We start from the raw sequence: 27,391 nt of genomic DNA on the forward strand, positions 1-27,391 counted from the left end.
TGAGGGTCTCAATAATTGTTTTATTTATTTATTTATTTATTTATTTATTTATTTATTTATTTATTTATGTGCTGTTTACAGTCTCCCAGAAAAGAACCTCAACTGGTAGGGAATGTGATTAGGGACCTTCACTGAGCCAGCAGCAACCACAGAAGAATCCAGGGATGGGAATGAGCTACTGGAACCCAAGGCAAAAGGACTGTTAGTGATGGTTTGCCAATTTCCTGGCCTCTAGTTGCTCAAATGGGAAACATAGAAGGAAATATTAAATGACTGGGTATTGAAATGAAGAATTTTGAAGATCTGGCCATGATGGGGGGCCAGAAGAAATGGGCTGGATTAAAGTCTGGGTTTTAAGCATGTCGTGCTAGGGAACACTTTGAGAGACATTGCGGGATAAGATGTGAGGATAACAGAATGTGGGGAGCATTGGGGAAGGAATCCAGCTGTGAACAGAGAGGAGGGACAGGGTGGTGAACATGACTGAGAGAGTACTTCTGGGTGGCAAGGTAGGGAAAGGGATGGGCAGATGCACTCATTCCGTCCACTCCTTCTTGATGGACAGGTTCCACTCCCAGGTAAGGTGGTCGTGCTTGTCATCGTCGGTGAAGAAGGACTTGTTGTGGTAAGTGCCTCGGGCCAGCATGCCCTTGGGAGCCTCCTCAGTTGGAGTCAGGAACTCATACTCCTCTGGCCGAGGCCCATAGCTGCCAACCATAAATGTTGCTTTGTCCACTAAGAAGAAAGACAAGTTCATTAGGGTAAGCTTCTGATAGAGGAAAAGCAAACACAGAAAACTGGAAAATTTGGAGCACAGCCTACAGTGACCAAAACCAAAAGCCATAGTTTCCAAGCCTGGGTAAACATCAGAGTTACCTGGGCATCTTTTTTTTTTTTTTTTTTACCTTTAAAATATATATATTTTTAATTGGAGTGCCTTTTAATAATACAGTTTCACTATCAGAGACTATGGATCAGTAAGCTGCTATGGGCAGTGTCAAGAATCAGTGTTTTTATTTTATTTTATTATTTATTTATTTAAGATTTTATTTATTTATTTGAAAGAGTGTGAGCAAGAAAGACCACAAGCAGGGGGAGGGTCAGAGGGAGAGGAAGAAGCAGACTCCTCACTGAGCAGGGAGCCGGATACAGGGGTTTGATCCCAGGACTCTGGGGATCATGACCTGAGCTGAAGGCAGGAGCTTAACCAACTGAGCCACCCAGGCGCCCCAAGAATCAGTGCTTTTAAAAAACCTCACAGCCAATGCTATCAGGAAAGTTGGGAAATCAGCACCTTAAATCTGTGGGGATCAAGACTTTTTTTTTAAAAGATTTTATTTATTTATTTGACAGAGAGAAACACAGCGAGAGAGGGAACACAAGCAGGGGGAGTTGGAGAGGGAGAATCAGGCTTCCCCGCGGAGCAGGGAGCCCGATGTGGGGCTGGGATCACGACCTGAGCCGAAGGCACACGCTTAAGGACTGAGCTACCCAGGCGCCCCTCAAGACTCTTCTTTTATAGAGATGTAGCAGGTTATACCATTAAAAAAAATCCTTCATTAATTGAGACCCGAGTTCTGGTCTTGGCTCTGCAACCACTTACGTCATATGACATTTCTGGGCCTCTGTTTCTTTCTCTGTATAATGAACTTCATGGATTTTCTATCTACAAACTATTATCCCATGAACATATCCATTGTGGGAGGTAAGGTAACAACAGCTGGTTATCAGAATGAACAGAACTCATGGATGGAAGATTTGGATGGAGAGGGAAAACCAATACTTTGGTTAAAAAAAAAAAGTGAAGAACTGGGACAAATGTTGAAAATAGCCAACCAAAGTTATTAATAGGTGAATAACTGGGACATATATTAAGAAAAAGAGGGCATTAGAAAGTATAACTAAAGGTAGGCAGGCAGATAGACAGGCAATGTGTAGTTAGCTGCTAAGTGTTATGAATAAGTTTGGAGGAATAACTACAGACAGATCATCGTCCTCTTGCCTAAGTGAGGCAACATAGACTCTAGACCCAAAGGAAAATAGGAAGTTGAAGTATTTTTTTCATGAGACTTGGTCCTGGAAAGACCAGTTAAGATCTTCCAGGTCAACAACCTTCTGTGGGATCTGAGTAATTGAGTGGTCGTCCAAGTCATGCAAATTTGTCAAACAATTTCCCCTCGAATCCTTTGTTTATTAATTTGGGGGAACTGACCTGTGCCTTACTGTTTCCCACCCCTGAAAGAAGACAGCCCCTGAGGCAAAAGGGAACTGTACAAGTATTTCCATTACCTTTCCAATTTTCATTTCTCCCTGCCCATAAGAATGGAAGGAAACTGAAGGCATTCCCCAAGGCACGTACAGTTTAGGTACAACTTGTCAAGAGCAACGGCAGCTCAAATAATGTTGTATTATGTCTCAATCACAGCTTTTCTTAATTCTAGAAAGAATTCCATTTCTTTGTTTTAAAATAAGGGCTGCCCCCTGCTTCCCCATCCCCACCTGCCCACATGCTACTTACAACTCCCATTCCAAAAAAACCACACTTGCCGCTGGATAGAACCTTCCAGTCTTGGATTTCTCTGACACTTAAGTTTATACCTCTGAAGTGCTTTTTTTTTTTTTTTTTTTACTCTTGAGAGTATTTTAATAGACTCCATTTTTATTCAATATTATCTTGATTACTCTTCCCCTTTGTGAATAATAAACTTAAATCACAGAAGCCAAATGCTGAAGGTTGGTCGTTGACCCAGTCTAAACTAAATCTCTGAATGTAGGCCTTGCCATTAATGTCTAGGTCAGAGGTCTATGTGTGCTCTTTCCTAGGGAGAGTGTCCACAGCTTTTTGTCAGATTCTTAAGCGAGTCTATGACTAAAATTGTTGATAAGCAGAAGTTCAAGTATCAGTGGGGAGCAGAGTTTGGGACAGTGTGAAGTGTGGGTTCCTTACCTTTCACCCCAGTCCGGTAGGTATGCTGAACGTATTTCAGGCCCGACACAATATCCCTGTTCACCTGTAGGTGGGAAGGATCCAAGCAATTCAGATTAAAAACAGTCATTTTCCCTTATCCTTCATGCTTATCCTACCTAGCTGAGTCTTCTTTGAGTTCTTTGAGGATGAAAGAAGGTTAAGATTTAGTTCAGAATAAGTATTATCATTTAGTGCGGGTGGAAAGGCAGAGATTGGAAAGAAGAGATCACAGGATTCAACATTGTCAACCTGGTTTTAATCATCAAATACTGTGCTGTTTGTTTGTGGGGGGGTGCTGCTTAAGTAAAACATTGTCTCAATGTTCTTCATTACATTTCTCCTTCCTCTAAAGGTCCAAAGAATGGTCTTGAGCTCCCCCTGCCTGATACTATTGGCCAGAAGACAGTCCTTGTCTTAGGAAAGGCTATAAAGGTACCAACGGAAATTGTTATGTGAGGACATGAAAACCCTAACCTCAGAAATCATCCACCTAGCATGAAAAACAAACAACAAGGAGAAAAGCTGTCATGGAAAATCAATCAGGTCTAGAAGAGGGTTGTGTCCGTAACGTCTCTGAGATTGCAGTGTAAAGATGAGGAGTTTTTGCCCCCCAGAAACATCCTTCCTGCATAAAAATAATGGGCGAAATCCACTTGTGTCTGGCAAGCATTGTGGATGTCTCTTCTTTTCAGATGTTGTCTGAGATGTCACCACTTCCCCAAGCCTTTCAAAGAAAGGTCACTGAAGCGGGATGAAAATATACACAGCCCAAGCACTTTGTTTTTCCATGATTCATTTTGCCTAGGCCGGACCTGGGTTGTCCATTAGTTTTATACAGGGCTCGTGTTTATACAAACAAAGCGAACGTTGCGTCAGTAGTTGGACAGCCTGCTGAATTGTTCGCCAAGATGAAGAATGAAGGCATCCTCACATAATTTCACCCCATGGTAATTATGGCTGCCTTTTTGTTTTGGACAGAGTAATTAAACCCATTTATCAGTGCTACGTTTTGCTGTGTGGGCGACGAGGAAGCACAGCAGTGAACACCACCAGCTTAGGTTTTAGACTGTCACTCAGTAAAATCTCTGCTACGGATCTATCAAAAGCAGGCACAATGAAAACAGCGTCATTGAAGAAACTGTGCTAAAATGACACCCAAACTTTCTGATTACTCTGCCAGATGTGGCTCATGGAAGTAAAAAAAAGTGAATGCCTTTTTCTAGAAGTCTCTAAGCTCATCCTTTGGGCCTCGTAGGAGATGTGGTGTGCTGGTAAAAAGTCTGAAAAACGGGAATGGTGAGTGCTGCTCAGCAATAAGGACTTCAAATCAGAGTCCCTTGTTTTTTCTACTGCTCCATGGAGGGTTCATTCTATTTATTTATTTATTTTTTAGAGAGTGGGGAGGGGCTGAGGGAGAGGGAGAGAAGCTTAAGCATGCTCCATGCCCAGCCTGGGGCCAGATGTGGGGCTTGACCTCAGGGCCCTGAGATCCTGACCTGAGCTGAAATCAAGAGTTGGATGCTTAACCAACTGAGCCACCCAGTGCCCTGAGGTTCATTTAACATAAATATGTTTGAGATGGGTAAGAGAAAAATATGAATATTCATCATATTCTCTTCCTCCATCTGCACGCTTCTCCCCATTGCTCCCCCTCACCCCAGGAGGAAAAAACCTGGATGACATGAGAGCTGTGGACGTCAAAGATACTACATTTCCTTGGGAGGCAGAAGGAAAAGGTGAAGAAACTAAAGGAACCATCCCAGGCCAGGTTTTGGAGAGAGCCATGAAGCTTGGGTGGGGGGTGTGGTGGGCAGAGTAGGGAAAGAGAAGAACACGGAGTGCAGTTAAGAGAGAGATAACGCAAGAGGATTTTAGGATGGGGCACCTGGGTGGCTCAGTTGGTTAAACCGCTGCCTTCAGCTCAGGCCATGATCCCAGGGTCCTGGGATCGAGCCCCACATCGGGCTCCCTGCTCATGCAGGAAGCCTGCTTCTCCCTCTGCCTGCCGCTCCCCCTGCTTGCGCTCTCTCCCTCTCTCTGTCTCTCTCTTTCTCTCGCTCTCTGTGTGTCAAATAAATAAATAAAATCTTTAAAAAAAAAAAAAAAGAGGATTTTAGGATCGGTTGCTGGTGTTATAAATGCAAACTTTCTTGGGTATTTTTCAACAGATGTCAGGAAAGATTTAAATTGCTTCTCAGTTATTTCCAGTTTTGAGCTGGTGCTTCTTCTGATGGTAGCTCCATGCTGGGACAGGCTAGCTAAACTTTGTGTGGGTTATATAGAGAGAGTGGTTTTTCTCTTATTTGAGAAAATGCTAAGTCTCTGCAGCAGATGGAACTTGAAAACCCCTTTCTGTGCCCCTGTCCTCCGTCACCCTAATGTGTAACACCGTATAACACCGACCGCTTGCTACATTCTCGTTGGCCTCCCACGCATAGCTGAAGCCCATGCCCCAGACCTTTCCTTCTGATCTTAGTCCCGTCAATATTTACCTGTCCTGTTTCATTTGCTTTCAACCGGCTTACTAAATTGATAAATTAAGGTAGCTGTTTTAATGATTAAAAATTCAGCCAGTGTGTAACGCATTCTAAGCATATTGGGATACAATGCTTTGGATATAATTCTAGGCAAATTTGGATGTGATATCAGACTTTCAGGTGCTTCAATAATAAATAATACTATAGGAAACAAGCAAGTGAGCCACAGCTCAGTGCGTATTATAGAGTAGGCATCAACAACTATTTTCAGGCTGGAATTATTTTGAGGCATATTTATATGTGGTACACAGGGATTGTTCCTAGACCCTGAATTCACCCTGCACCAGACGGTAAGAAGAGCCCAGTGTGCAAACACAGAGGGCAGATGGGGTCTTCCTTGGTGGCCCTGAAGGGCCCTGCTGTGCAGAATATGGCTGAGAAGGGCAACCAAAGCAAACATAAGCAACTAAGAGCAAACAGTACATTTCTGACTTACTTGGTTTCAGCCAAGATTATTTTTCTTTTTGCTTTTGGCCAATCATTGGTGTATGTGTCTATTCATTATATGTCAATTTATCTCCTGTTTAGTTTTGCTCTTTCATATTTGCTTGCTCCACAACTATAATTGTAATTTCCAGTTATTTACCAAGGTCCACACTCCCTGGATTTATATAATCATTGAGCAATTAGAACTGAGGCTCTATCTGTTCCATTTTTTACTATTAATTGATTCATTCATGTATCGATTTCTCAATACATATTCACCAAATATCATTTGCAAAGTTTTGTGTAAAATGTTGGAAAGAAGAGATATATAATCTCTCCCTTTCTCAGGGTGCTTGGACTGTACAGGGACGAAATGGCAAAACTGGTACAATATAAAGCAGGGTGTGCTTCATGGTGGGGAGCATCTGGAGTTCACAGAGAGAGGGGTCTTATTGGTTAAGTGATCAACGGAGAGTTCAGGGAGAGGGTCCTGGTAGGGAAAAGGCAGGAAGCAGCGGGGGCCTCAACAGGTAGAGTTCAGAGTTGGGGAGAGACAGTCCAGATCCAGGGGGAAGAAAAAGAAACAAAAACTATGACAACATGATAATGCAAGATGCTTGATTTTTTTTCTTTCTCTGACTATAGGAAGAATGTAGACTTTATAAAAACATACAGGCCAAGATACTTACTTTGAAGTGAATTTTGACTCTGTATTCAACACCTTCCTTTAGCACAAAAGTTTCTTTTTTGAGGGCTTCAAGATCCCCTGTAGAAGTAGATTTAGAGAGAGTTTATTCTCCTCAGAAGGAGAAATACAAAGAGATGAATGGAGTTTAAACTCCAGAGCTGTTTGCTGGGCCCGTCAGAATAACATGGTCCACATGGCCTTCAATTCGAAGAATATTTGAGATCACACACACACACACACACACACACACACTTGAAATGCCTGAAATCTTACAGCTAGATATGAGAAAAATGTGATAGCGCTTTCTCCCCCAAATTTGATGACATCCCTAAAATATACAAGGTATTATCAGCAATGAACTCTGTATGACAATGCCTTTTTTTTTTTTTTAAGTAGGCTCCATGCCCAAAGTGGGGCTTGAACTCATGACCTCATGATCGAGGGATGCATGCTCTACCACTGAGCCAACCAGCTGCCCTGACAATGTCTTTTCTAACTGTTAATAATAAAAACAAGTTTTAATCAGCCATCCTAGAGGAAAATCTGAATTATATTTCTATTTTCTCTGTTGAAAATGATATTACATAAGTGGCCAAACAAAAAGATGATTAAAGAATGTGTCCCTACCCCTCAAATAAATAAATAAGAAAAATATTATGTAAGAGCACCAGCTATTTGTTTTTGTAGATTTGGTGATTTTTGTGACATTTTCTAGCTTTAAAAAATTTACTTGTTTTGGCTCCCTTTTATCATTCTAGATATATATTCACTTTTGTACTTAATTTTGCATTTGCATTTGTAATCTCATATTAATTTTCTTAAGGAAAGTCACTTAAGTGATAAAAGCTTTGGGCCCCATGAAACCAGCATCTGACTAATTCCTGTACTCTGGTTAGAGAGGTAATCACTCTCTGTTCTTCTCCCAGTGTGGTCCTGTATCATTTGACGTTCAGGGGTAAATGTGTGTGTGTGCGTGTGTGTGTGTGTGTGTGTGTGTGTGTTTTGTATAACTGGGCATGTGCTTCATATCATATATATATGTATATATACATGCACACACTATGTGTATATAGTATGTATGTATATTATTTGTATATAATACATATACTATATATTTTGTATATAATTATGTGTATTATATGTATATATAATGTATAGATGTGTATATATACACACTACATGCATACACACTACATACATAGTATGTATGTGTGTATATTATACATATATAATATACGCTATATATTTTGTATACATACTATATATGTGTATTATGTGTGTGTGTGTGTGTGTGTGTGTGTGTGTGTGTGTGTGTGTACTGGGATTCACCTCAGTAGCTTCTTGAAATCCAAATTTGGGCATCCCGATGCCTGGAAAGTGAAAGAGACTGAGTTTTCCTTGCGATGTGGTCAGGCCCTTAGATTTCCTTAGTGCTAATTCAGACCTCATCTCACAAACTGACAGTTGTACCTGCTAGCGCTACACTATTTCACACAGGAAGAGGCCTGAGTCCTGGTGAGAAAAAGAAAGAGAGAGAGGGAGAGAGAGATTCTCCTAGAGAAATGCTAGAATGTGGAGGTAGGTGAATTTGTGTCTGATGTAATGGTTTCAGTTGAAGGGGAAGTGTGTCTTCTCAGCCTCGGATTTCCTCCTTCAGACAAATAAGGCCATATAAGGTAAAGAGTGGATATGTACTGTGAGAGAGGAATCACCTAGCTGCTGAGCCTACTGTTCTGGAGTCAGGCTTTGCTCTGTCTCACGAGTTCACCTTTTGAATCTGGGAATAATTTTTTCTCTGAAAATCTGCCTTGGATGCCCCCAACCTCCCAGCTCCTTGGCCCTTCCCTCATTCCTCTCAGATGCACATTTCTCCCATAATACGCACCTTCTCAGTCTCTCTCTATCTCCTGAAGATTTAAGTGTCAGGGAAGGACCTGACCATTGTCACAATAAGAGGAAAGGAAATAACATCTTAATTTGTACGTCTCTAGTGGGGGAAGTCGCTTATACAAGAATGAGAGCTTTAAGCTAAAATAGTACGTATTTAACAATGGCATTCTCAGCACTAATTAAAAGATTTTAGATGGCTTCTTGCCTTCACAGAAGTTCTCTAGTTGATATATGGTCAATATTCTCTGCTGTTCAGATTGTATAAAGATTACATGTTAGAAGCAGACAGCTTGCTTTGTAATATTTCCATCACCAGTCTTTCTTTTTTTAAAGATTTTATTTATTTGAGAGAGAGCGAGAGCATGAAAGGAGGTAGGGTCAGAGGGAGAAGCAGCCTCCCCGCTGAGCAGGGAGCCCGATGCAGAACCCAATTCTGGGACTCCAGGATCATGACCTGAGCTGAAGGCAGATGCTTAACCAACTGAGCCACCCACGTGCCCCCATCATGTCTTTTCACATGAATAGTAATTCCCTTGCTGCTGTGTGGAGATAAAAATCTGAAGTAAATATGATGATACAAGTAAATAGATCCAATACTTATGACTGCACCATCTTCAATTAAACAGAGACAGAGATTGGGCTTTTCACTGAGTGGGGTAAATACTGTGTATCCTGAGAGCAACGATTTGTGAACTGGTCCCAGCATACACGTGTCTGGGATTCACCTTACTGGCGCTTCCTTTTGCTGGGAGAGGTGACAGAGACTAAGTGTTCTCCGTGATATCACTAGGCCCCTCGGGACAGAACAGATGTGTCCACTTACCAGTGAGGTCCATGGTGATTGGTCCTGGGGCACTTTCACACACCAGGGTAAGCCGGGTGACCGTGACATTGGGGGCTGTCGGGTCTGCAAGATTCAAAAAAGAACGTGAGCCTAGGGCAGAGACACGTGTGTGCAGTGTATGTGTACATTTCAAGTCGGAGAGAGGGAACATAAGAAGAAGAGTGGTATCTCTGGACTGGCAATAGAAAGGCAAGTGGCAGATTCCCCATGTTGGGCTCAATGGCCTTATAAATTAGAGCAGTGCTATTTCTGCTTCAGGCACTTGGAGGTCCATCTTAGTTGTCAACAGCAAACATTTCCTGGGTGGCTCTGGGCAATTTCCTCTGCTAGATGGGCACTGCCTCTCTCTACCTTATTCTGCCGTTGCGTCTGTGGAAGATGGAGTATTAGGGAAGGAAGGAGTGAGAAAGAGAAAGAGGAGAAGGAGAGAAAATGTGAGAGCATGGAGAGAATACAGTTCTAAGTGGTAGTCGGGGGTTCTTTCTAATTCCTCCGCATGTGTACTTTTTGCCTATTTCAATGCTGACTTGCACTTTATCTCCAAAGAAGTCTTCATCTTACCGTCCTTAACTTTATGCAGCACATATGGACTGTGCCTCGCTCACTTAGCTCTGACAACACTTGGTCTCTTTCTTCTGCACCTGCCCCCCATCCCGCTCCACACACACACACACACACACACACACACACACACACACACACACACACCTGCCACCACAGGGCCGTCCCCCAGGAGTGTCTTCTTGTACTTGATCAGACTTTCGTCATCTTTGTCCATCTCCTGTAGCTCTTTCAGGGACTTCTGGGGTGGAGGCTTGTAATTGAGCTTGCTGTCCAGCTCATCGACATCCTCTTCCAGGTGTGTTTCTGGGTCCTTTTCAGTCATTTTGATCTATTTCAGAGAGAGAGAGAGAGGATGATAGTCCATTAACCAAAAGTCAATGGATATGAACAAGTTTGGGGGGCTGCTGGTAACACCATCCTTGCCCTCATGGACTTCTGTAATCATCAGTGATTTTCCAGGATAGTTTTTCCTAATCTCATCTCATTATTTTTTTATGCAATAAGCAGAGAATGCCTTTGGTCTTTTCTCTGACCTTCCCGAATTTCTCTGTACTGTGGCAAATGTCTTCTATTCACCGAATAAAGCTGACCAGAGAGAAATAGCTCATTTGTGAATAAAGTCCAAGTGAAACAACATAACACAAGCAGTCCCAAATAATGAGCAGATAGCCCCAGTTCAAACAATTCTAGGAATAGCCACAGTCCTCTTAATTCAGCCGCTCCTCGAGTGTCCAAGCTCTTAGCATCGTGCAATCCCTGTTGTGATGGTTTCAAAACACAGGGGGTCAAAGAAACCGCTGGCTTCTTCCCATTAATTGAATCTTTCCCTGAACTCCTGCAATACTTCAAAGGTAAGCCGTGCAACATTGTAACACCCGCCTGAGGTGTCTGAATGGCTCCCATCCAGCACTGCTAATAACTGCCTGAGGGCAGCAAGTACCAGGTTCTGTGCTTCTCTTGAATCTCCCATGGTAATTGAATAGTTTAGGCATTTTATAAACCCCCCTGGTTTGACTTATTTGGCTCTGTATCTAAAGATCTTCTGTTCTTTTGAAATGACATAAAATAACAAAAGACTCTTTAAATTCCTCCAGACAAAATGGGAAGGATTAGCATGTCTTTATTTTACCTTTACCTTCCATTGATCTCCCTTTTCTGGATCCCATTCCCTTTTAGTATCTTCCTCCTCTTGCCAGATGACTAGTGACGTTATTCTCTAAGGCCTCACCTCGGCATACCTGGGAGTCTGTCTTCCTCCCTCATCATCTACATTTACTTGCTATGTGTTAAAATATGGAGGGGAGATTCTAATAAAATGATCCGCACTTAATTGTTAGTGACTGAATAATAGCTTTAAAAAATTATTCATTTTAGGCCGTGTATAGTCAGAGATTTTCAGAGCAGAAAGGAACCGTAGAGGTGAGATATTCCAATCTGTCACGTAATCATTGAGAAAATTGAAACTCAGAGGTTAAGAGAAATGCCCAAATTTCCATAGCTGGATGAACTTCAGTGTCCTTTAATAAATAGGAAGAAGTCTCTACTGGAAGAATTTCAGGCCCGTGGCTCGCAGCAATGGAGCTATTTGGGGACATATGGGAGGTATTTGGGCAAGGAGATAATTTCCTGATTTCCTGCAATTCTCCCCCGAGCGTGTCCTCCCTGCCGGTGGTTAAAGACTACATTGTTCCTAGGTGGCACAACTCTAGACAATATCTAGCACATCTCATCCTGAGTGAGTCTGCAAAGCTCTGTCAAGTCCCCCATGGCGGGAAGCTATCTCTGGCCAAAATCAGCCGTGGTTTTGAGTTTCAGTGTCTCCATCACTGGCATCAGAAAGGAAAATCATTTGGAAGGGAAGCCAAACAAAAACAACTTTAACAGAAAAAGAAGGAAAAAAAACAGAATAAAAAGAAATGATATCCCTTGGCTCATTGATCCTCTTCTAACAAAATAAGAAGCCAAACACCATGAGCTTGATCAAGTCTGCAAACAGCATTGCAATGCCCAGGTCCACTTCCTGTGCAGGAAGGAAGCATGCAGGCTTGTTCCTATGGCAACTCTTGCCTCAGCTGAAGACTCAGCACCACTCATTGCTGAGCCTCTCGAGACAGCATAATAAATATCATGACCAGCTCAACTCATATTCCAAACAACACTCAGGAAAAATGAATGAACTGGTTGGAAAAATAATGAAGGATGCAGTGGGTGGAGATTGTAGGTTGTGGGTAGCTTGAGGACAATCATTAAGGGGCAGATGAAGAGCAACCCAGATGAGATTAGAAGAGAGAGGTTCTCCTCTGGTGACACCCAGGAACCGGTGTGCCTGGGTGACTCGGTCAGTTAAGTGTCTGATTCTTGGTTTTGGCTCAGGTCATGATCTCAGAGTCCTGGGATCGAGCCCTGCATCCGGCTCCAAGCTCAGTGCAGAGTCTCCATCTCCTTGTCTTTCTCCCTCCTCCTCTGTTCCTCCTCCCACTCTTTCTCTCTCTGAAATAAATAAATAAAATCTTAAAAAAAGAAAAAACCAAAAACCATACATGTGGACAGATCATCGGGAAGCCTATCTACAGATGAGGATGTCTTGGCCCTCTTGGACAGGACTCTCTGGAATATATCGCTTGGTTCTAACAAGTCATCTGCTTGAAGTCTGACCATCAGAAGATAACACCACACCTACCCACTACCTAGCTCAAGGTGATTTCCATAACCTGCAGGGAATTGTTATTCTGTACCCTGAGATCTCAATTTTGAAAGGAGAATGAGAGAGAGAGAGCAGGGGAGAGAAAAAGACAAAGACATGATCTAGGACAGGATTCAATAACATCTGTGATCATTGGCGAGTCAATTTCTCAGTCATCTTGATCTTGATGTTCTTATTAATAAATCTGAGACTAATCAGCTGTCACGCCCTTAGCAAATGGTTCACCCTACTGTGGATCTTATTCTCCTTCTCTTGAGGTTTGGGGGGTTGGAGCAGACCACCTCTAGGTGCTTTCCCTTTCTAAGTTCTCCATCTGTAGATTTGTCTTGCCCTGCGGTCATGCGTCAGCTGAGTTACAGGTATTCGATTACCTTATTTCACTTGTGTACAGAAGAGACGTATCCAATTTCTGTTTTATTATCTCAAATTTGTTTGAAGTCCCCAAAGAAACAGCCTTTTTAATTTCACAGTTCATCTCTCGGGAACCTCAGATTCTGCCAAAGCCTCAGCCATCATGGCTTATAGAGTTTGATAATGCTTTCCCAAACTCTATGTGTGTGCATATTTAACCACACCTTGTTAGTTCTCTCTTTATCCCCCCATTTTACAGTGGGATATGCCTGCAAAAGGGAGAACTGGCATTTTATGGAAATTCTACAGACTACCTTTGAGTATCATCTAAAGAACAACTGGCTTTATTATTGATCATGATAATTATAATAGTTACCATATATAATGCTAAATGCTGTTGCGAGGATTAGCTCATCAGTCCTCACTACAGCCTAGGGGCGGGCATGGTCATCATTCTCTTCTATAGGTTAGGAAACTGAAGTTCAGACAAGTAGCTTGCCGAAGAGGACCTATTGTGTTAAGGGGCAGAATTACTGTCTGGGCCAGCTCATCTGGCTCACAGGCACTATGCTCTGTTGCTCTAGCTGTCTTTAGTAAGAAGTAAAAATGAAATTATAGAACCCATTAGTTATCTTGGGAATCTATCCAGAGGGTGCACAGGCAGCGGGAAATGTGCTGTTTTGCAAAACTCTGCCAGCTTTAGCGAGGCAGGGAAGCGTCACATAAAGAGGGTTTCAGGGCCACTCTGCTGCGTGTCCCCTTGCACAAGTCCCTGACCCTTTCTGCGCTCCAGTTTTGTGCTCGGCAAAATGAAATCATTGCCTTAGAAGGACCTCTGAGGCCTCTTCCTAATTCAGAGACTCGAACGCTCCTTAATTTAAAGAAGGCTCTGAAACAAGAAAAGAGGAAGTGGAGGTGGGGTTGGGGAAGACCCAGGCCAGCTGTGTAGAACATTCTGGTTGGCCTTTTCTCACCTTCCTTTGCAACTCCCCCACTGTTCCACAAAAAGCAGAGTTGTTTCATTTGCTTGGCGGTCGTTTTGACGTTGGTTTTTTACACAGTAAAAGTGAAATGGAGAATGAAGAATTACATGTTTAACAAGGTTAGTGTGCACCCCATCAGGCCCAAAGCACATACTGGTTTTGTGTGTGTGTGCGTGCGTGTGCTTACTGCTCATTATCTTTATCTTCTGCTTCACAGATGCTTCCACAGGTGAATTTTCACAGTGAGCCCCTCACACCCTCATGTTTGCTATGCAGCAAAGCAGTGTTAAGCTTGGGGCGTGCTGAGATAGAAACTTAATCCTCTCAGGCTCAGTTAAAATGCCACATGAAATTAGGACGGTTACTCATGGTGTGACTGCCATAGCACAAATTGGTGGTTTTGCTTGCAAATCCAGTGAATTGTCCAAGATACTGAAAGTGAAATACACTTAAGCATTTGCACCAATCTCAGGACAGAGCATCCTTGTCTGGTTCATTGATGCAGTTCCAAAGCAGTGGGGGGCAAGGGAAGGTGAAACTTTTGAGTTCAGATGAAACAGATCACCTGGTTAATTCAAAGACAGGTGACCTTTAAGGCCTATTAGGACCTGGACTTTGAGTCCGGTGGGCCAGAGATTCAAAATGTGGTTCTTCATTGCCTTATTGCAGGACCTAACTAAGCAAATGATCAGCCTCGCTCCGCCTGATTTTCCACCAGTAGTGTGGAAATAATGCTCTTCCTTTATGGGGTTGAAGAGTTGGAGAAAACACATGAAAAGCTCTCAGACGATCCTGTCCAATAGTAGATGTTCAATAAACTACCCGTTCTCTTCCTCCGAACCCTGCCCTGCGGGACTGTCTGTTGTGTGGCACAGCCTCTGTGAAGTGAGGTAGCTGGCTGCTTAGGCACCAAATGCTTTCCCTCGTCTCTGCAGTGTTGACAATGTCCACTCCTTCCATCTTAAAAATAGATTTTGTTTCTTTGAGGAGCACGGAAGACACAAGAAGTTCTCGGAATTGCGAGAACTGTTTATTAACTGAATCAAGCTTAAAATGGGAACGTCACTATTATATTTCTTTAAAAAGCTTCCTCACGAACAATTTAATTTTAGATTCTATTTATTGCTCCCTTTCCTCATTGAAGCCAGAGTTCACTCTGCAAATGATGAGAAATGACAAAAGACAACAGGCACAACCAGTGGAGAGAATTTCCTTTGGCTCTGGAGCAAAATACTGTGGAGACTAAACTCATGTTCCAAGGTTGCCAGATCATGCCTCTAGATGCACAGGTCATGAATATGAGATAGAAGAGGTGGAAATGACAAAGGGACAGAGAAATATGGAAGTGCCAGAAGTAGGGGGATTTCCATCAGAGAAGTTGATGCAAGCATTAGCTTTCTCCGTCACCCTGTCATGTCCTCTCCCTGCTGACCAGGATACATGGAGAATTGGGTCATCCCTGAAGGACGGCCGACATGTCAAGGATTTGGGTCTGCTTTGCTGCCTGCCTGGTGACTGGGCTTATTTGGGGAATCCGAGTTGATCCCTCGGGACACCAGAAGCTGTCTTGGCTCTGTGGTTTCTCAGGGTTCCTTAGCAACATGGAGGGATTGGTGCCTCCCGGGCTCCTCAGGGCAGCTCTCCACCATCTTAGCTCTGTGAAGAACATCTGAAATTGCAAAGCTGGGTGAGGAGAATCAACTCAGCGCCTGAGAGGACAGTGTCTTGTTAAATACAATAAATATTAAAACCAGTCCAGAGAAAGATCAGATGCCCAGAAGCAGAATTCTTTAACACTTGCCTGGGTGAGAGAAACCATACATTCTTTCTCCCCTGCTTAGTCACAGTATACTCTTCTAACTCAGATTCCTAGGCAAAAGGAGAGAGAACTCAGTGGGGCCATTCATGTCTGCTGAGTGTCTGCCCTGTGAAGTTACCACGCTTGGTATTTCCGTAAATATTTATTTTAAATAATCCTCGATGAAAACTGCATCAAGGAAGCCATTATTAAGCAAAACACTTGACTGCCATAACTTGATACAGTCACAGAAGTTTTAAATTCAGCACGAAAAGAAGCAGAGACACGATCTGTAACCATGGGTGCTGAGATTATCAGCCCCTTTAAGAAAGCTCAGGTGCCTTTGTACTAGCTCTGGCGGTGGACACCAGAGTGTGACATGGCCCAGAGTGATTTGGGAAGTGTTCACCGAAGTGATAAACATTGAAGTTGCAGGAACAATGCGAGAGCCGTCCCTGGGTATGCCAGTGTGGACTTTCATCCAGGGCCTCGGACAGCATAACACTGCCTACAAATAAGGACACCCAGATTGTGGGATTAGAGAAAATTTCCCCCACGGGACATTTCCTAAAATGTCCTTCTAAGGCATTGTAGCTGCTGGTTCTTTTTTTTTTTTTTTTTTTTTGGTGACTGAAAGTTTCTACCACCAGGCTTCACCTATAGAAGGCACTCAACAGATGTTGGTTCTCTCTCCCTTTCGGCTTCGTTTCTAGTCCCTGGGGCTTCTCTCTTCCTGCTAGCAGAAATTTGTACTATATTTTGCTCCCATAAATTGGCCCAGGCCAATGTTCCCGTCACAATGGCTTCGCTGTGCTGAGCTTCCACTAACAACAGAACCTCAGTGTTGCTCTCAGCCTACTTCCCTAGGGACAAATTCATGCTCTCCCAAGCAAGGAAGGACTAAATCCCAGTCCCTGGAACATGCCCGTCAGCTTTGGTTCAGCTGTAACACAGTCATTCCACACTGTGCATCCTGAATGGAGAAGGAACTCTTCTCTCAGAACTCTGCACATCTCACAAAAGAGTAAGATGATCTTATTACTATGCTTGCGTCCTATCTGGATCTGGGAGGGATGTTTTCTTGTACACTTAACAAAACAAAGCAATGGCAAATATCTGTGATGCCTCCCTGTGGCCAAACCTCCTGGGCAAGCACAGACCTCTCGCTTTCCCTTGCTTGATCATTCCTGCAGGGAGGCTCCACGAGGCTAATCCTGATTTCAGTGGCTCTCCATGTGAAGGGGTGACTATGGGAAGGGGCTCTCAGGGAGAGCAGTCTGCCTTCCTGGACCTTGCATGGAAGAACAGCCAGGGCTTGATCAGACCCAGGCCACAAGTAACCCTAAGTCTTGAGTTTAATAACAGACTAGGTTTATAACACATGCTGACTGGGGCATCCTCTAAAGGGAAGCATTTCAGATCATGCCTAAAGCACTTCTAAGGGTCGCCAAATTTAGTCCTTGGCATTTTGAAGGCTCGCAAGGCAGGTATCCTAGCAGGGGCTAATTGGATTTTTGTAGAACCTATCTCTTAATAAATTATTTTGTGCCTTCCTTGTTTGCTTTTAGTCCTCTCAGATGTAAAGAGCTATTTTTTTAAGCAACAACAGCAATGATCTTTCTGCCCATCTGAATGCAGGAATTTATATAGATGTATATATATGCATGTATGCATATACTTAAGATTTTTATTTATTTTTCAGAGAAAGAGAGACAGAGAGAGAGAAAGAGAGCACAAGCAGGGAGATCAGCAGGCAGAGGGAGAAGCAGACTCCCCACTGAGCAAGGAGCCCGATGTGAGACTCGATCCCAGGGATCTGAGATCATGACCTGAGCCGAAGGCAGACACTTAACCGACTGAGCCACCCGGGCATTCCTGACTGCAGGAATTTAATAAGTGGTCTTTGCTAGTGGCAAAAATCGATCCCTCTGTGACCGATGAGTAAATAACAATGTGTTCTACCACACCTCCCCCTTGATGGTTAAATCCCATAGCACATGGTTAAATCCCATAGAGGTTTTCATTATGCATTTCTCTTATACCACCAGAAAAATTCTTTAGGGGAAAACAGTTCAATGTTTGACAGCTTTGAGTCTTTATCTTTTTTTCTTTTCAATCAGTCTCTTTACATCTACTTAAAAACAGGAAACCACATATCCCCACCCCCTCAGCAACCCCTCATCTACTAGCATGTTTCACACCAGTTTGGCTCCACAGGCTTTTTGCTTCTCACCTTGGCTGGATGCCCACCCCCACCTTGTAGGAAACCCCTCTGGGCACTCCCCAGGAGTTACACTCATAGCCCTTTTCCCAGACACTCAGGATCTCATGGGCTGCCCGGCACCCCCCCCCCCCCGAGCTCTCTCCCCTGAGTCATTGCCAAGATTCCCTGCTCTGACTTCCCCTTCTCTGCAAACGGTTCCTACTGCCTCCTTAGTACTTTCTTATCTGTTTCAAAGATAATCTAAAAAAAAAAAAACAAAAAAACTGGAGAGGGTCCTCGCCTAGTTGAGATATCGCCTACATTTTCCTGTGCCCACCTACAGCCTCCCCCACCCAGAGGCATTTCAACTTACATTCAGTGGCTCACGGCTCTCTGGGGTGCCTCTGTCTCTCACTCTGACTTCTGAGTACTGGCAGTTAGAACAGGAAGGAAGTTAGTGAGGAAAAAAAAATGTTTTAAACCTACTAGAAGAGGAAACCCTGGGCTGTCTCAAATCCTGTTCCTTTGCGCTGCATATCTCTTGATCAGTCAACTGAACAGTGTTCTTATCAATTAATGGCACAGGTGGGAGCATGACCGCCCGTGTGAGTGTGAACACGGATGTGCACGAGGGTTCGTGCAAGGGCCTCGAGGCCATAGCCTTTGAGTGTAATGGATCACTGTGTGGGTGTGTCTAAAAAATCAAGTCCTTGCAGTGCATAAGCTTACTGAGGCAAGGAACTGAAAACCAGTAGCAATAAATTTGCATCAGCTTTACTTCGTATCACTGACTTCTGCTCCTATGGGGTTTCTGCCATCTTTCTTATCTGCCAGATACCTTGAAAGTTTGCTGGCCGCGAATGCAGAGAGCTAAGGAATTATAAATGTTAACTGCATATACTTGGCCCTAAACTTAGAAGGTGTGCCCTCAAACGGGTTTTTGGAGTTTTGTTGGTTATAATTTCAAACCGTAGCTTTGCACCGCAGCACAATCAAATGTCACTTGTAGTTTTCGCTGATTGTTTTAATTAAAAAAAAAGTGAAGCACTGCTTTCGATTAAACCTAGGAATGAGGACTATAAAACAGCGTGCAATGTCGTTAATTCATAATCTTGTAACTCAGAGTTTGTGGCGATTTAACAAGTACGAAAGCGGACTTCTTCCCATATTTAAGGAAATGGTTTGTGAAGTAATTTAAATGCGAACAAGTGGCAGATGCCATATTTAAACCCTTTAAGGGAACAGTTTTTAAGCAGTCAAGCCACATTGTTCCATACACTTCCATAGCTGCTGTCGATAAAAAATGCTTATTTATACGAACATTTCAATATTCAGCATTTACATTGTTTCAATATGTGTAGCGCTGACTACTTAAGCAAATATACTTGGAGAAACTGACATTTATTTTGCTGTCATTTAAACGTGCTGCATCTTGTTCCCTTTTTTGTAAACTGATGCCACCAAATACATCTTATCTTTAGTCACTGGAACTGAAGCAGTCGAGATGATGGTTATTTGGTGGGAGAAAAGAGATTAATCGAGGAAAATATAAAAAGGAAAACAGTATATAATTACAATTAGCAAAAGTTCTGAACACCAAATACAGACTTAGTCTGTAAATTTCAAAATGATGTAGATAGAAGGTAGCCCTTGAAAGCAACTGGCTGTATTATAAATCGAAGCAAATATTAACCAACATGGAAGAGAGTAAATTTTGTAGCTCAGTACTTGTAAGGGGGGACACATTTCTTCTCTCAGTAACATTTGTGGAGCACCTTTATTTTTCCAGCTACCGTCCTAGGCCCCAGTGAAACAGCAGTAGACAACGGACAAACTCTCTGCTCTCTTGTGGAAATTATGTTCTGGGCGGGGACAGACAATGAAAAAATAACATAGGTAAAAATAAATTACTTAGAACAAGGAGGATTTAAAAATTGGGAATGGTAGATTCAAAGTCCACATGCCACTCCCCATTTCTCATGCTATTAGGGAAAACATCACTAGTCAAACAGGGCTTTTTTTTTTCCCCGTCAAGCCCGATGTGTCTCCACAATTTTTCCTAATCCACTGCACTGGGTACGGACATTTTTTTTTTAAAGATTTTATTTATTTATTTGACAGAGAGACACAGCGAGAGAGGGAACACAAGCAGAGGGAGTGAGAGAGGGAGAAGCAGACTTCCCACGGAGCAGGGAGCCCGATGCGGGGCTTGATCCCAGGACCCCGGGACCATGACCTGAGCCGAAGGCAGATGCTTAACGACTAGGCCACCCAGGCACCCCTGGGTATGGACATTGGAAGGTAGGGGAGCCAGTTAAAAGTGTCTGCAACATCTCTATGTATGTGTGCAGTGTGTGTGTATTTATTGGGGGAAGAGAGAGCATTCATAACTTTCAGCAAATTCTCAAAGGAGTCCATGACCTCAAAAGTATTAAGAATTGCTCATTTAAAGCCTCTTCTTGATGACATAGCCATGGGAGGACACAGTCAGTTGGAGGACGAATGCCATGTTCTCCTAAAATACCTCCTGACATCACAGTCAGGGCAGGGATCTCACCGAAATTCCCATTTCTCATTTCTCCTCCATCACCGTTCACTGTTCACCTGTTTTTGTCAGCTGGGAAAACAGATGAAGAGACTCTTTGGAGAGGCCTACAAGGGCAGACACTCTGCTTCTAGCCCATGCTGACAAAGATGTGTTATACACCCAGACTCCCTTCCCCGTATCCAAGCTTCTTCAGATGCAGGACAATGCCTGTCATTGCAGTAAGGAGGCTCTTACTCCAAGGACCCTAGCCCTGTGTTGCTAAGTGAAGTCAGCAGAACTTGGAAACCTGCATGAGAGTTTCCAGAACAAGAATCAAACCTTTGAAGTAGTTTCCAGTTTTTGTTGGTACAAGCACACAACTGAAAGGGAAATTCTAGACAACTCTTCCATGGGGCAGTGCCTTCGCCATGAACCTCAAAAAACGTCAAAAGACTGCAGCTGACTGTTAGACTTCCCCTTTTGGCACAGATGTATTTCTTTGAGGCTACAAGTTGAGACAATAAACTCTCAGAGAAGACTTTCAACTCTGAAAGCTGTCCATTCTGAAATGTGTCCACGAGGCACCAATAGCAGGCTTGGGCGGGGGGTGGGCTACAGTTAGACAGATGTCCTGGCTCTGTGTCTTCCCGTCAGTGTATCCCCGGGCCATGGCTTCATTTCTCTGAGGCTCAGTTTGCCCATCTGTAAAAGAGGAATGATATCAACCTTCAGCCTTGCTGGAAGGGTTGGAAATAATGTGTGAGAAAGCATCCAGCAGAGTGCTCAATACTCAATAAACGATTGAGGCTAAGAAAATCATCGCCATCATCAATTCCACAGGACATTTTGATGCTTATTATTGCAGACCACATATGAGATTGACTAGGGGAGAGTCATTTTCATCTAAGTGCTTACAATCAGCCCACACACATCTCAAATATATATATATATATCTTATATATTACCTCCTCCTTCTTTTTTTAAGATCTTATTCATTTATTTGACAGAGAGAGAGCGAGCAAGCACAAACAGGGGGAGTGGCATGCAGAGGGAGAGGGAGAAGGAGAAGCAGGCTCCCTACAGAGCAGGGACCCTGAAACGGGGTTCGATCCCAGGATCCTGGGATCATGACCTGAGCCAAATGCAGACGCTTAAACCACTGAGCCACCCAGGTGCCTACCTTGTTCTTCTTTGAAGCTTTCCAGCATTGATCCAGGATAAGTGTGTTATATTTTCTTTCTGAACTAGATCGTGCACTGTTTATACAATATAATTTAGGACTTTAGTAGGCACTGCTTTGTGTTACATGATTATTTTCTGAATAGTAGAGTTATTTCTCCATCCAAATATAAAATGTGTGAGGAAAGGGCTGTGTCTTACGTGCCTTGTATTCCTTGAAGCAGCTAGCACAATACTTGACTGAATCATGCAAGAAATTGAGTAAAGTTCTTTAGTAGATATGTATCTGTCTAGATTAGATAGAAATGCCTACATTCTGCACCCCCACCCCATCTCTTTCCTCTGGTTACTGTGTTGTCTTGGGGAAAAATGAATACGAATATGAGTATAATTGTGTGTCCATAGGGGTCACTGAAACCAATTTTTCTGTTTCTTCCTTTCTTATATATATGTATATATGACATACTGAACTACATTCTGAAGGGGTTCATAGCCTTGACATAAAGGTTCATTTCCAAGTTCAACAAGCCCTTAAGAATTCCCAGCTATATTCCAGGACCTGTGCACAAGGTCAGAGATAAGCCCATTTCTAAGGCACTGTCCTAGATCTCATGTTGCTACCAACGTAATGAGGAAGACAGAAAGAAACAAATTAAATTTTTTGTGTGTGCTTAAGAAATGTATAGGAGGTATTATGAGAGAAGTTAGTAAGGACATCAAGAAAGGCTTCTTGGAGGAAGTGATTACAGCGCTAAGTCTATAAAGGAGAGTAGATGTTGGCTACTTGACATGGGAAGGGTTGGAAATGGAGAAGGCATTTGAGGAAAGGGAAACCATGAGCAAAGGCATGGCATCCTAAAATGGTGTGATATGTGCAGGGAATTATAAAGAAGCTGCTCAAGGTTGCTGGACTTCAAAGTGAACATTATATAAGCATAATAAATGTGCCTGGAGCGGGGCAGGCACAGGGTCCTCATTACAGCAGACCTCTCAGTCTATGCTAATAAGGAACTTGGTCTTGATCCTGTCAGCGATGGAGAGCCATTGAAAGTAAAGGAGGCACATGAACAGTCTTGTGTTTTACTCTATAGTTTACTCTGGTATCTGTGTTGATGGGTTTGTTGGGAACAAAACTGGTCTGGAGATGGTGTAGGCCTGAACTAAAGCACTCATGGGAGAGATAGACAGAGGTGAGCAGCTGCAAGAAATACTTAGGTGAAGTTGGCATGACTTGGTGATTGGAGGGATGTGAAGGATGAAGGTGAGGAGGAGTGAGGACTTACAGGTTTCTTGCAAGAATGACAGGGTTCTTGGTGGTATCATCAATTGATATAGAAAATACAAAAGAAAAGAGATGTCTTGGGGGAAGTTATGGCTTGTTTGGACATGTTGAGTTTGAAAACAACTGTGCCATTTCTAGGAGGTGATTTTTGACAGAAAGATATATAAGCCTGGATTTCAACTCTAAACTAATGATTCATTCTTCATCAAGCTATAGATAGTAGTTTCAACCAGGTTACCCAAAGTGTGATCTGTGGATCTGCAGATGGGCATCACCCAGGAATTTGTTAAAACTGCAAATTATCAAGCCAACTCCAGACCCATGATATCAGCATCACTAGGGCTGGAGTCAGGAATCTGTTTTAAAACACTCTGCAGTTAAGTTGTGATGTTTGAGAAACATTGGTTTAACCCATATAAATGGATGAGACCACCCTGAGAGAGTATAAAAAGAGAACTTGGCCACATCTAGGAAAATCCTGTTTTATGCAAGCTCTGCTTTCTGTATATAACATGCTCACTACTTCTCATCTTCTCTGCTAGCAGCCTAGCCCTACCATCACCATGCTTCTAGAGACTTTTAGAACAGCTTCTTTGTATTTTTTCCACTTCCATAATAGCCTCATGCTTTATTCTCCTCAGAGTAGTCAGAGTAAGAAGCACACTCATGACCAGATCATTCCTTCCATCTGAAACCTCTAAGGACCTTTTACCCATTTATAATAAAATGGAAGCATTTGCCATGGCCTGCAGGTGTTCTCACTGTGGCAACCAACCTCCAAGATGGCCCCAGTGTGTATCAGGCTTGGTCTGTGGGACCAGTAGAGCGTGGCAGAAGTGATGCTATGTCAGTTCTGAGGCTGTGTTATAAAAGACATAGTGCCTTCTCTCTTGATCTCTTGGATCAGTTGTTCTGTGGAAAGCCAGGTGCCATGTCATAACGACACGGAGGTGACATACAAGCAACATACGGAGTGGTCTACACTGTGAGAAATGAGGATTTCTGCTAACAGCTGTGTGAGTGAGCTATTTCCTACAGGAAATGAATCCTCCAGCTCCAGATGACTGTAGTCCCAGCAGCCTGACTATCACCTCATGAAAGACAGAGCAGGAACCACCCAACTACACTACTCCTGAATAGACCCTCAGAAACCGTGGGATATAACAGATGTTTACGGTTAGGAGCTGCCAAATTTTGAGGTAATTTTTATGTTATTCAATAACCGGTACACTCATGATCTGGGCCCTTGCACCACTCCAGACTCCTCTCCCTATTCTTTTGTTGTCTCCACTCTAGTCCCCCACTCCCCTGCTAATCCTTACAGGAGAAGTAGGTTCCCATTTCCGGAGGTATTGTCTCTGCTGGAATGCTCTCCTCCCAGAGAGCCATACTTGACTCATTTCCTCATTGTGGTTTTAATTTGTGTTTCAGTAATAGAGGATTATGGCAAAATCTATTTATGGGCTTATTGCCATCTGTATGTTCTCTTCAGTGAAATGTTTATTTGTATTTTTGGTCCATTTTTCTAATTGACATGTTTGCCTTTTGAATTTTGAGTTTTGAGCGTTCTTTGTATATTCTAAAGGCACATCTCTTGTTGGGTGTGTAATTTGCAAACATTTGCTCTCCACTTATAGTTGGTTTTTTTATGCAGGGTTTCACACAGAGCAAAAGTTTAATTTTGATGAGGTCAAATATATCAAATTTCCCTGTTAAGTACTTTTGCTGGCAAGTCTAAGACCTCTTTGCTTAGCCCAAGGCCCTGAAGAGTTTCTCCTCTTTTTTTCCTAAATCTTTATAGATTTATGTTGTACATTTAAGTCTGTGATACACGTGAAGCTAGTTCTCATACAAGCTGTGGTGGTTAGGTGTGGAATTTTAGGTGCATAAAGTATGAGATTTAAGATTCACTTTTTTTTGTTTTGTTTTGTTTTTATGATGTCCATGGACAAAATGTCAATGCTCAGCACCATTTGTCCAGGCTTTAGATGTTCATTCTCCAGCACCTTTCGTTGAATAGGCTAATCCCCCCTCCATTTAATTGCTTTTGCACCTTTGTCAAAAGTTAATTGGGCATATTTGTGTGGGTCTACACTTGGCTTCTTTCCTTTGTTTCACTGATCTGTGTGTCTCTCACTCTGTCCATACTGCACTGTCTTGACTACCGCAGCTCTACAGTAAGCTTTAACATTAGGAAGAGTGATTCCTTCCCACCCTACTTTTTTCTTTTTCAAAATTTGTTTTGGATATGCATTTTATAATAAACTTATCTATGTCTACAGAAAACCTTGCTGGAATTTTGATAGGAATTGCGGTAAACATCTATCAATTTAGTGAGAATTGACATCTTTATTATGTTGAGTCTTCTAATCCATAGCATGGTATGTTTTTTCAACTATTTAGGTCTGCTTTGATTTCTTTTACATTAGATTTTGTAGGGTGCCTGGGTGGCTCACTCAGTTAAGCATCTGCCTTTGGCTCAGGTCATGATCCCAGGGTCCTGGGATCGAGTCCCACATCAGGCTCCTTGTTCAACAGGGAGCCTGCTTCTTCCTTTGCCTCTGCTCCCCCTGCTCGTGCTTGCTCTCTCTCTCTCTCTTAAAATCTTTTTTAAAAATTAGATTTTTTAGTTTGTAATCATACAAATCTTGTGCATGCTTTGTTAGATTTATACCTAAGTATTTCATTTTCTTTAGAGCAATTATGAATGATGTTACTTTTTAAGTTTCAGTTTCCATTTATTCATTGTTATGTATAAATGCAATTGATTTTTCTGTATTAGTCTAGTATGCTTCAACCTTGCTGAACTCACTTATTAGTTATAGGATAGTTTTAAAATGCAGATTCCTTAGGATTTTTCTATGTAGACAAACATGTCATCTGTTAATAGAAACAGCTTCATTTCTTCATTTCCAAACTATAAGCTTTCTATTTTTTTCATGCTTGATTGCACTGGCCAGAACTTTCAGTACCATGTTGAATAAGAATGATGAGAGCACACATCCTTGACTCGTTCCTGATCTTAGAGAAAAAGCATTCAGTCTTTCACAATTAAGTATGAGGTTAACTGTCAGGTTTTTTGTTTGTTTGGTTGTTTGTTTGGCTGTTTTTTGTTTTTATTTTTTTTGAAGATGCTCTTTATAAGTTCCCTTCTATTTCTAGTTTGCTGAGAGTTATCATAAACAAGCACTGGGTTTTGCCAAATGCATTTTCTGTGCATTTCTATGTCAATTGATATGATCATATGATTTTTCTTTTTAGGCTGTTGATATAGTACATTATGTTAATTGATTAGGCTTTAAATAGTCTTGCATACATGGAATAAATCTCACTTGATCATGATGTATTATTATTTTTGTGTATTCCTGTCTTTGAGTTGCTAATATTTTGTTAAGGATTTTTACATCTAAATTTGTGAGACAGATTGGTCAGTATTTTTCCTTTTTACTGTCTTTGGTTTTAGTGTTAAAAAATTTCATGAGGGTAAAACTGGCCCAATGAAATGAGTTGAGAACTGTTCCCTCTTCCCTATTTTCTGAAAGGGAGTATTGTATTTTCAATTAATAAGTTATTTTGTTCAAGATTAACAATGTTGTTCTGGAAAATGCATAAATATCATGGGATAGTAGGAGAAGGTGGAGACAGCTTTGTACCTTCCTTCTTCACATTTAGGGTGTTCCTCTCTGGAGTCAGCTGTGTATATTAATCAGAGTGGGAATCTCAGTCTAGGAGAATCCAAATGTAGAGGAAATGTGTCTTTGATGTGTGTCTTCCTACTCAAAGGTATTTTAAGAAACACTAAAGAAGGATTAGAGATTAGCACTTGTCTAAGGAGCTTATAGGACAGCTAAAATTTTAATTACTTTCTAATTACTTAGTACCTGCCCTTTAACTCTCTTTCTGTATGTGATTAATACTTTCCCATCTTTCAGCAAGTATCAAGAACCAAGGATTATAGAACTATGAAACAGAATTTTTAAAAGGCGTTTTATGATATTTCGTTTTTAAATTTGTATACAGTAAAACTCATTCTCTGTGTGTTTTGACCAATGCATGGAGTTGTAGATCCACCACTACAATCAAGATACCAAATCCATGACCCTTTAAAATCCTTTGCGTTGTCCCTTTACATGCAGTCGACTTCTCTCAACTCCTGGCCGCTACTGATTAGTTCTCCAACCTCATAGTTTTGTCTTTTCTGAATGTCATTAATGAAATCAGGTACTATTAGAGCATTTCAACTCTGGATTCTTTCACTGAGTAAAATGTGCTTCATATTCATTGATGTCATTACATATACCAATAATTCTTGTTCTTTTCCCGGCAAGGTTTCTGCTGGCTTTATTTCTTATGTCTTTGAAATCTTAGTGTGTCCAGGACAACCAAGTTTCATCCAGAGAAATGTCTTGGTCATCAGTCACCTTGTTTAGAGCCATGTGACTCCATT

General features: G+C 42.2%; 2 protein-coding genes across 2 annotated transcripts in view; one reads left to right on the plus strand and one right to left on the minus strand.

The window, feature by feature from the left end:
* On the minus strand, nucleotides 1-18,426 carry ARHGDIB (Rho GDP dissociation inhibitor beta). Its single transcript, XM_028119676.2, has 6 exons — nucleotides 18,330-18,426; nucleotides 10,062-10,245; nucleotides 9,333-9,416; nucleotides 6,621-6,697; nucleotides 2,948-3,011; nucleotides 1-735 (listed from the first exon to the last, which is right to left on the minus strand). The coding sequence occupies exons 2-6, from the start codon at nucleotides 10,237-10,239 to the stop codon at nucleotides 536-538; spliced, it is 603 nt and encodes a 200-aa protein (XP_027975477.1). The 5' UTR covers nucleotides 10,240-10,245; nucleotides 18,330-18,426; the 3' UTR covers nucleotides 1-535.
* PDE6H (phosphodiesterase 6H) overlaps nucleotides 16,434-27,391 on the plus strand; it is a 24,409-nt gene continuing 13,451 nt past the window's right edge. The window contains exon 1 of the mRNA XM_028119677.2: nucleotides 16,434-16,777. Within this exon, the coding sequence (XP_027975478.1) occupies nucleotides 16,731-16,777 (47 nt within the window). The 5' untranslated portion in view covers nucleotides 16,434-16,730. The remainder of the gene's footprint in view (nucleotides 16,778-27,391) is intronic.

Source organism: Eumetopias jubatus, unplaced genomic scaffold (assembly GCF_037043125.1).
Source record: "Eumetopias jubatus isolate StellerSeaLion01/CBP00866 unplaced genomic scaffold, mEumJub1_p1.0 scaffold_8, whole genome shotgun sequence".
Classification (NCBI taxonomy): domain Eukaryota; kingdom Metazoa; phylum Chordata; class Mammalia; order Carnivora; family Otariidae; genus Eumetopias; species Eumetopias jubatus.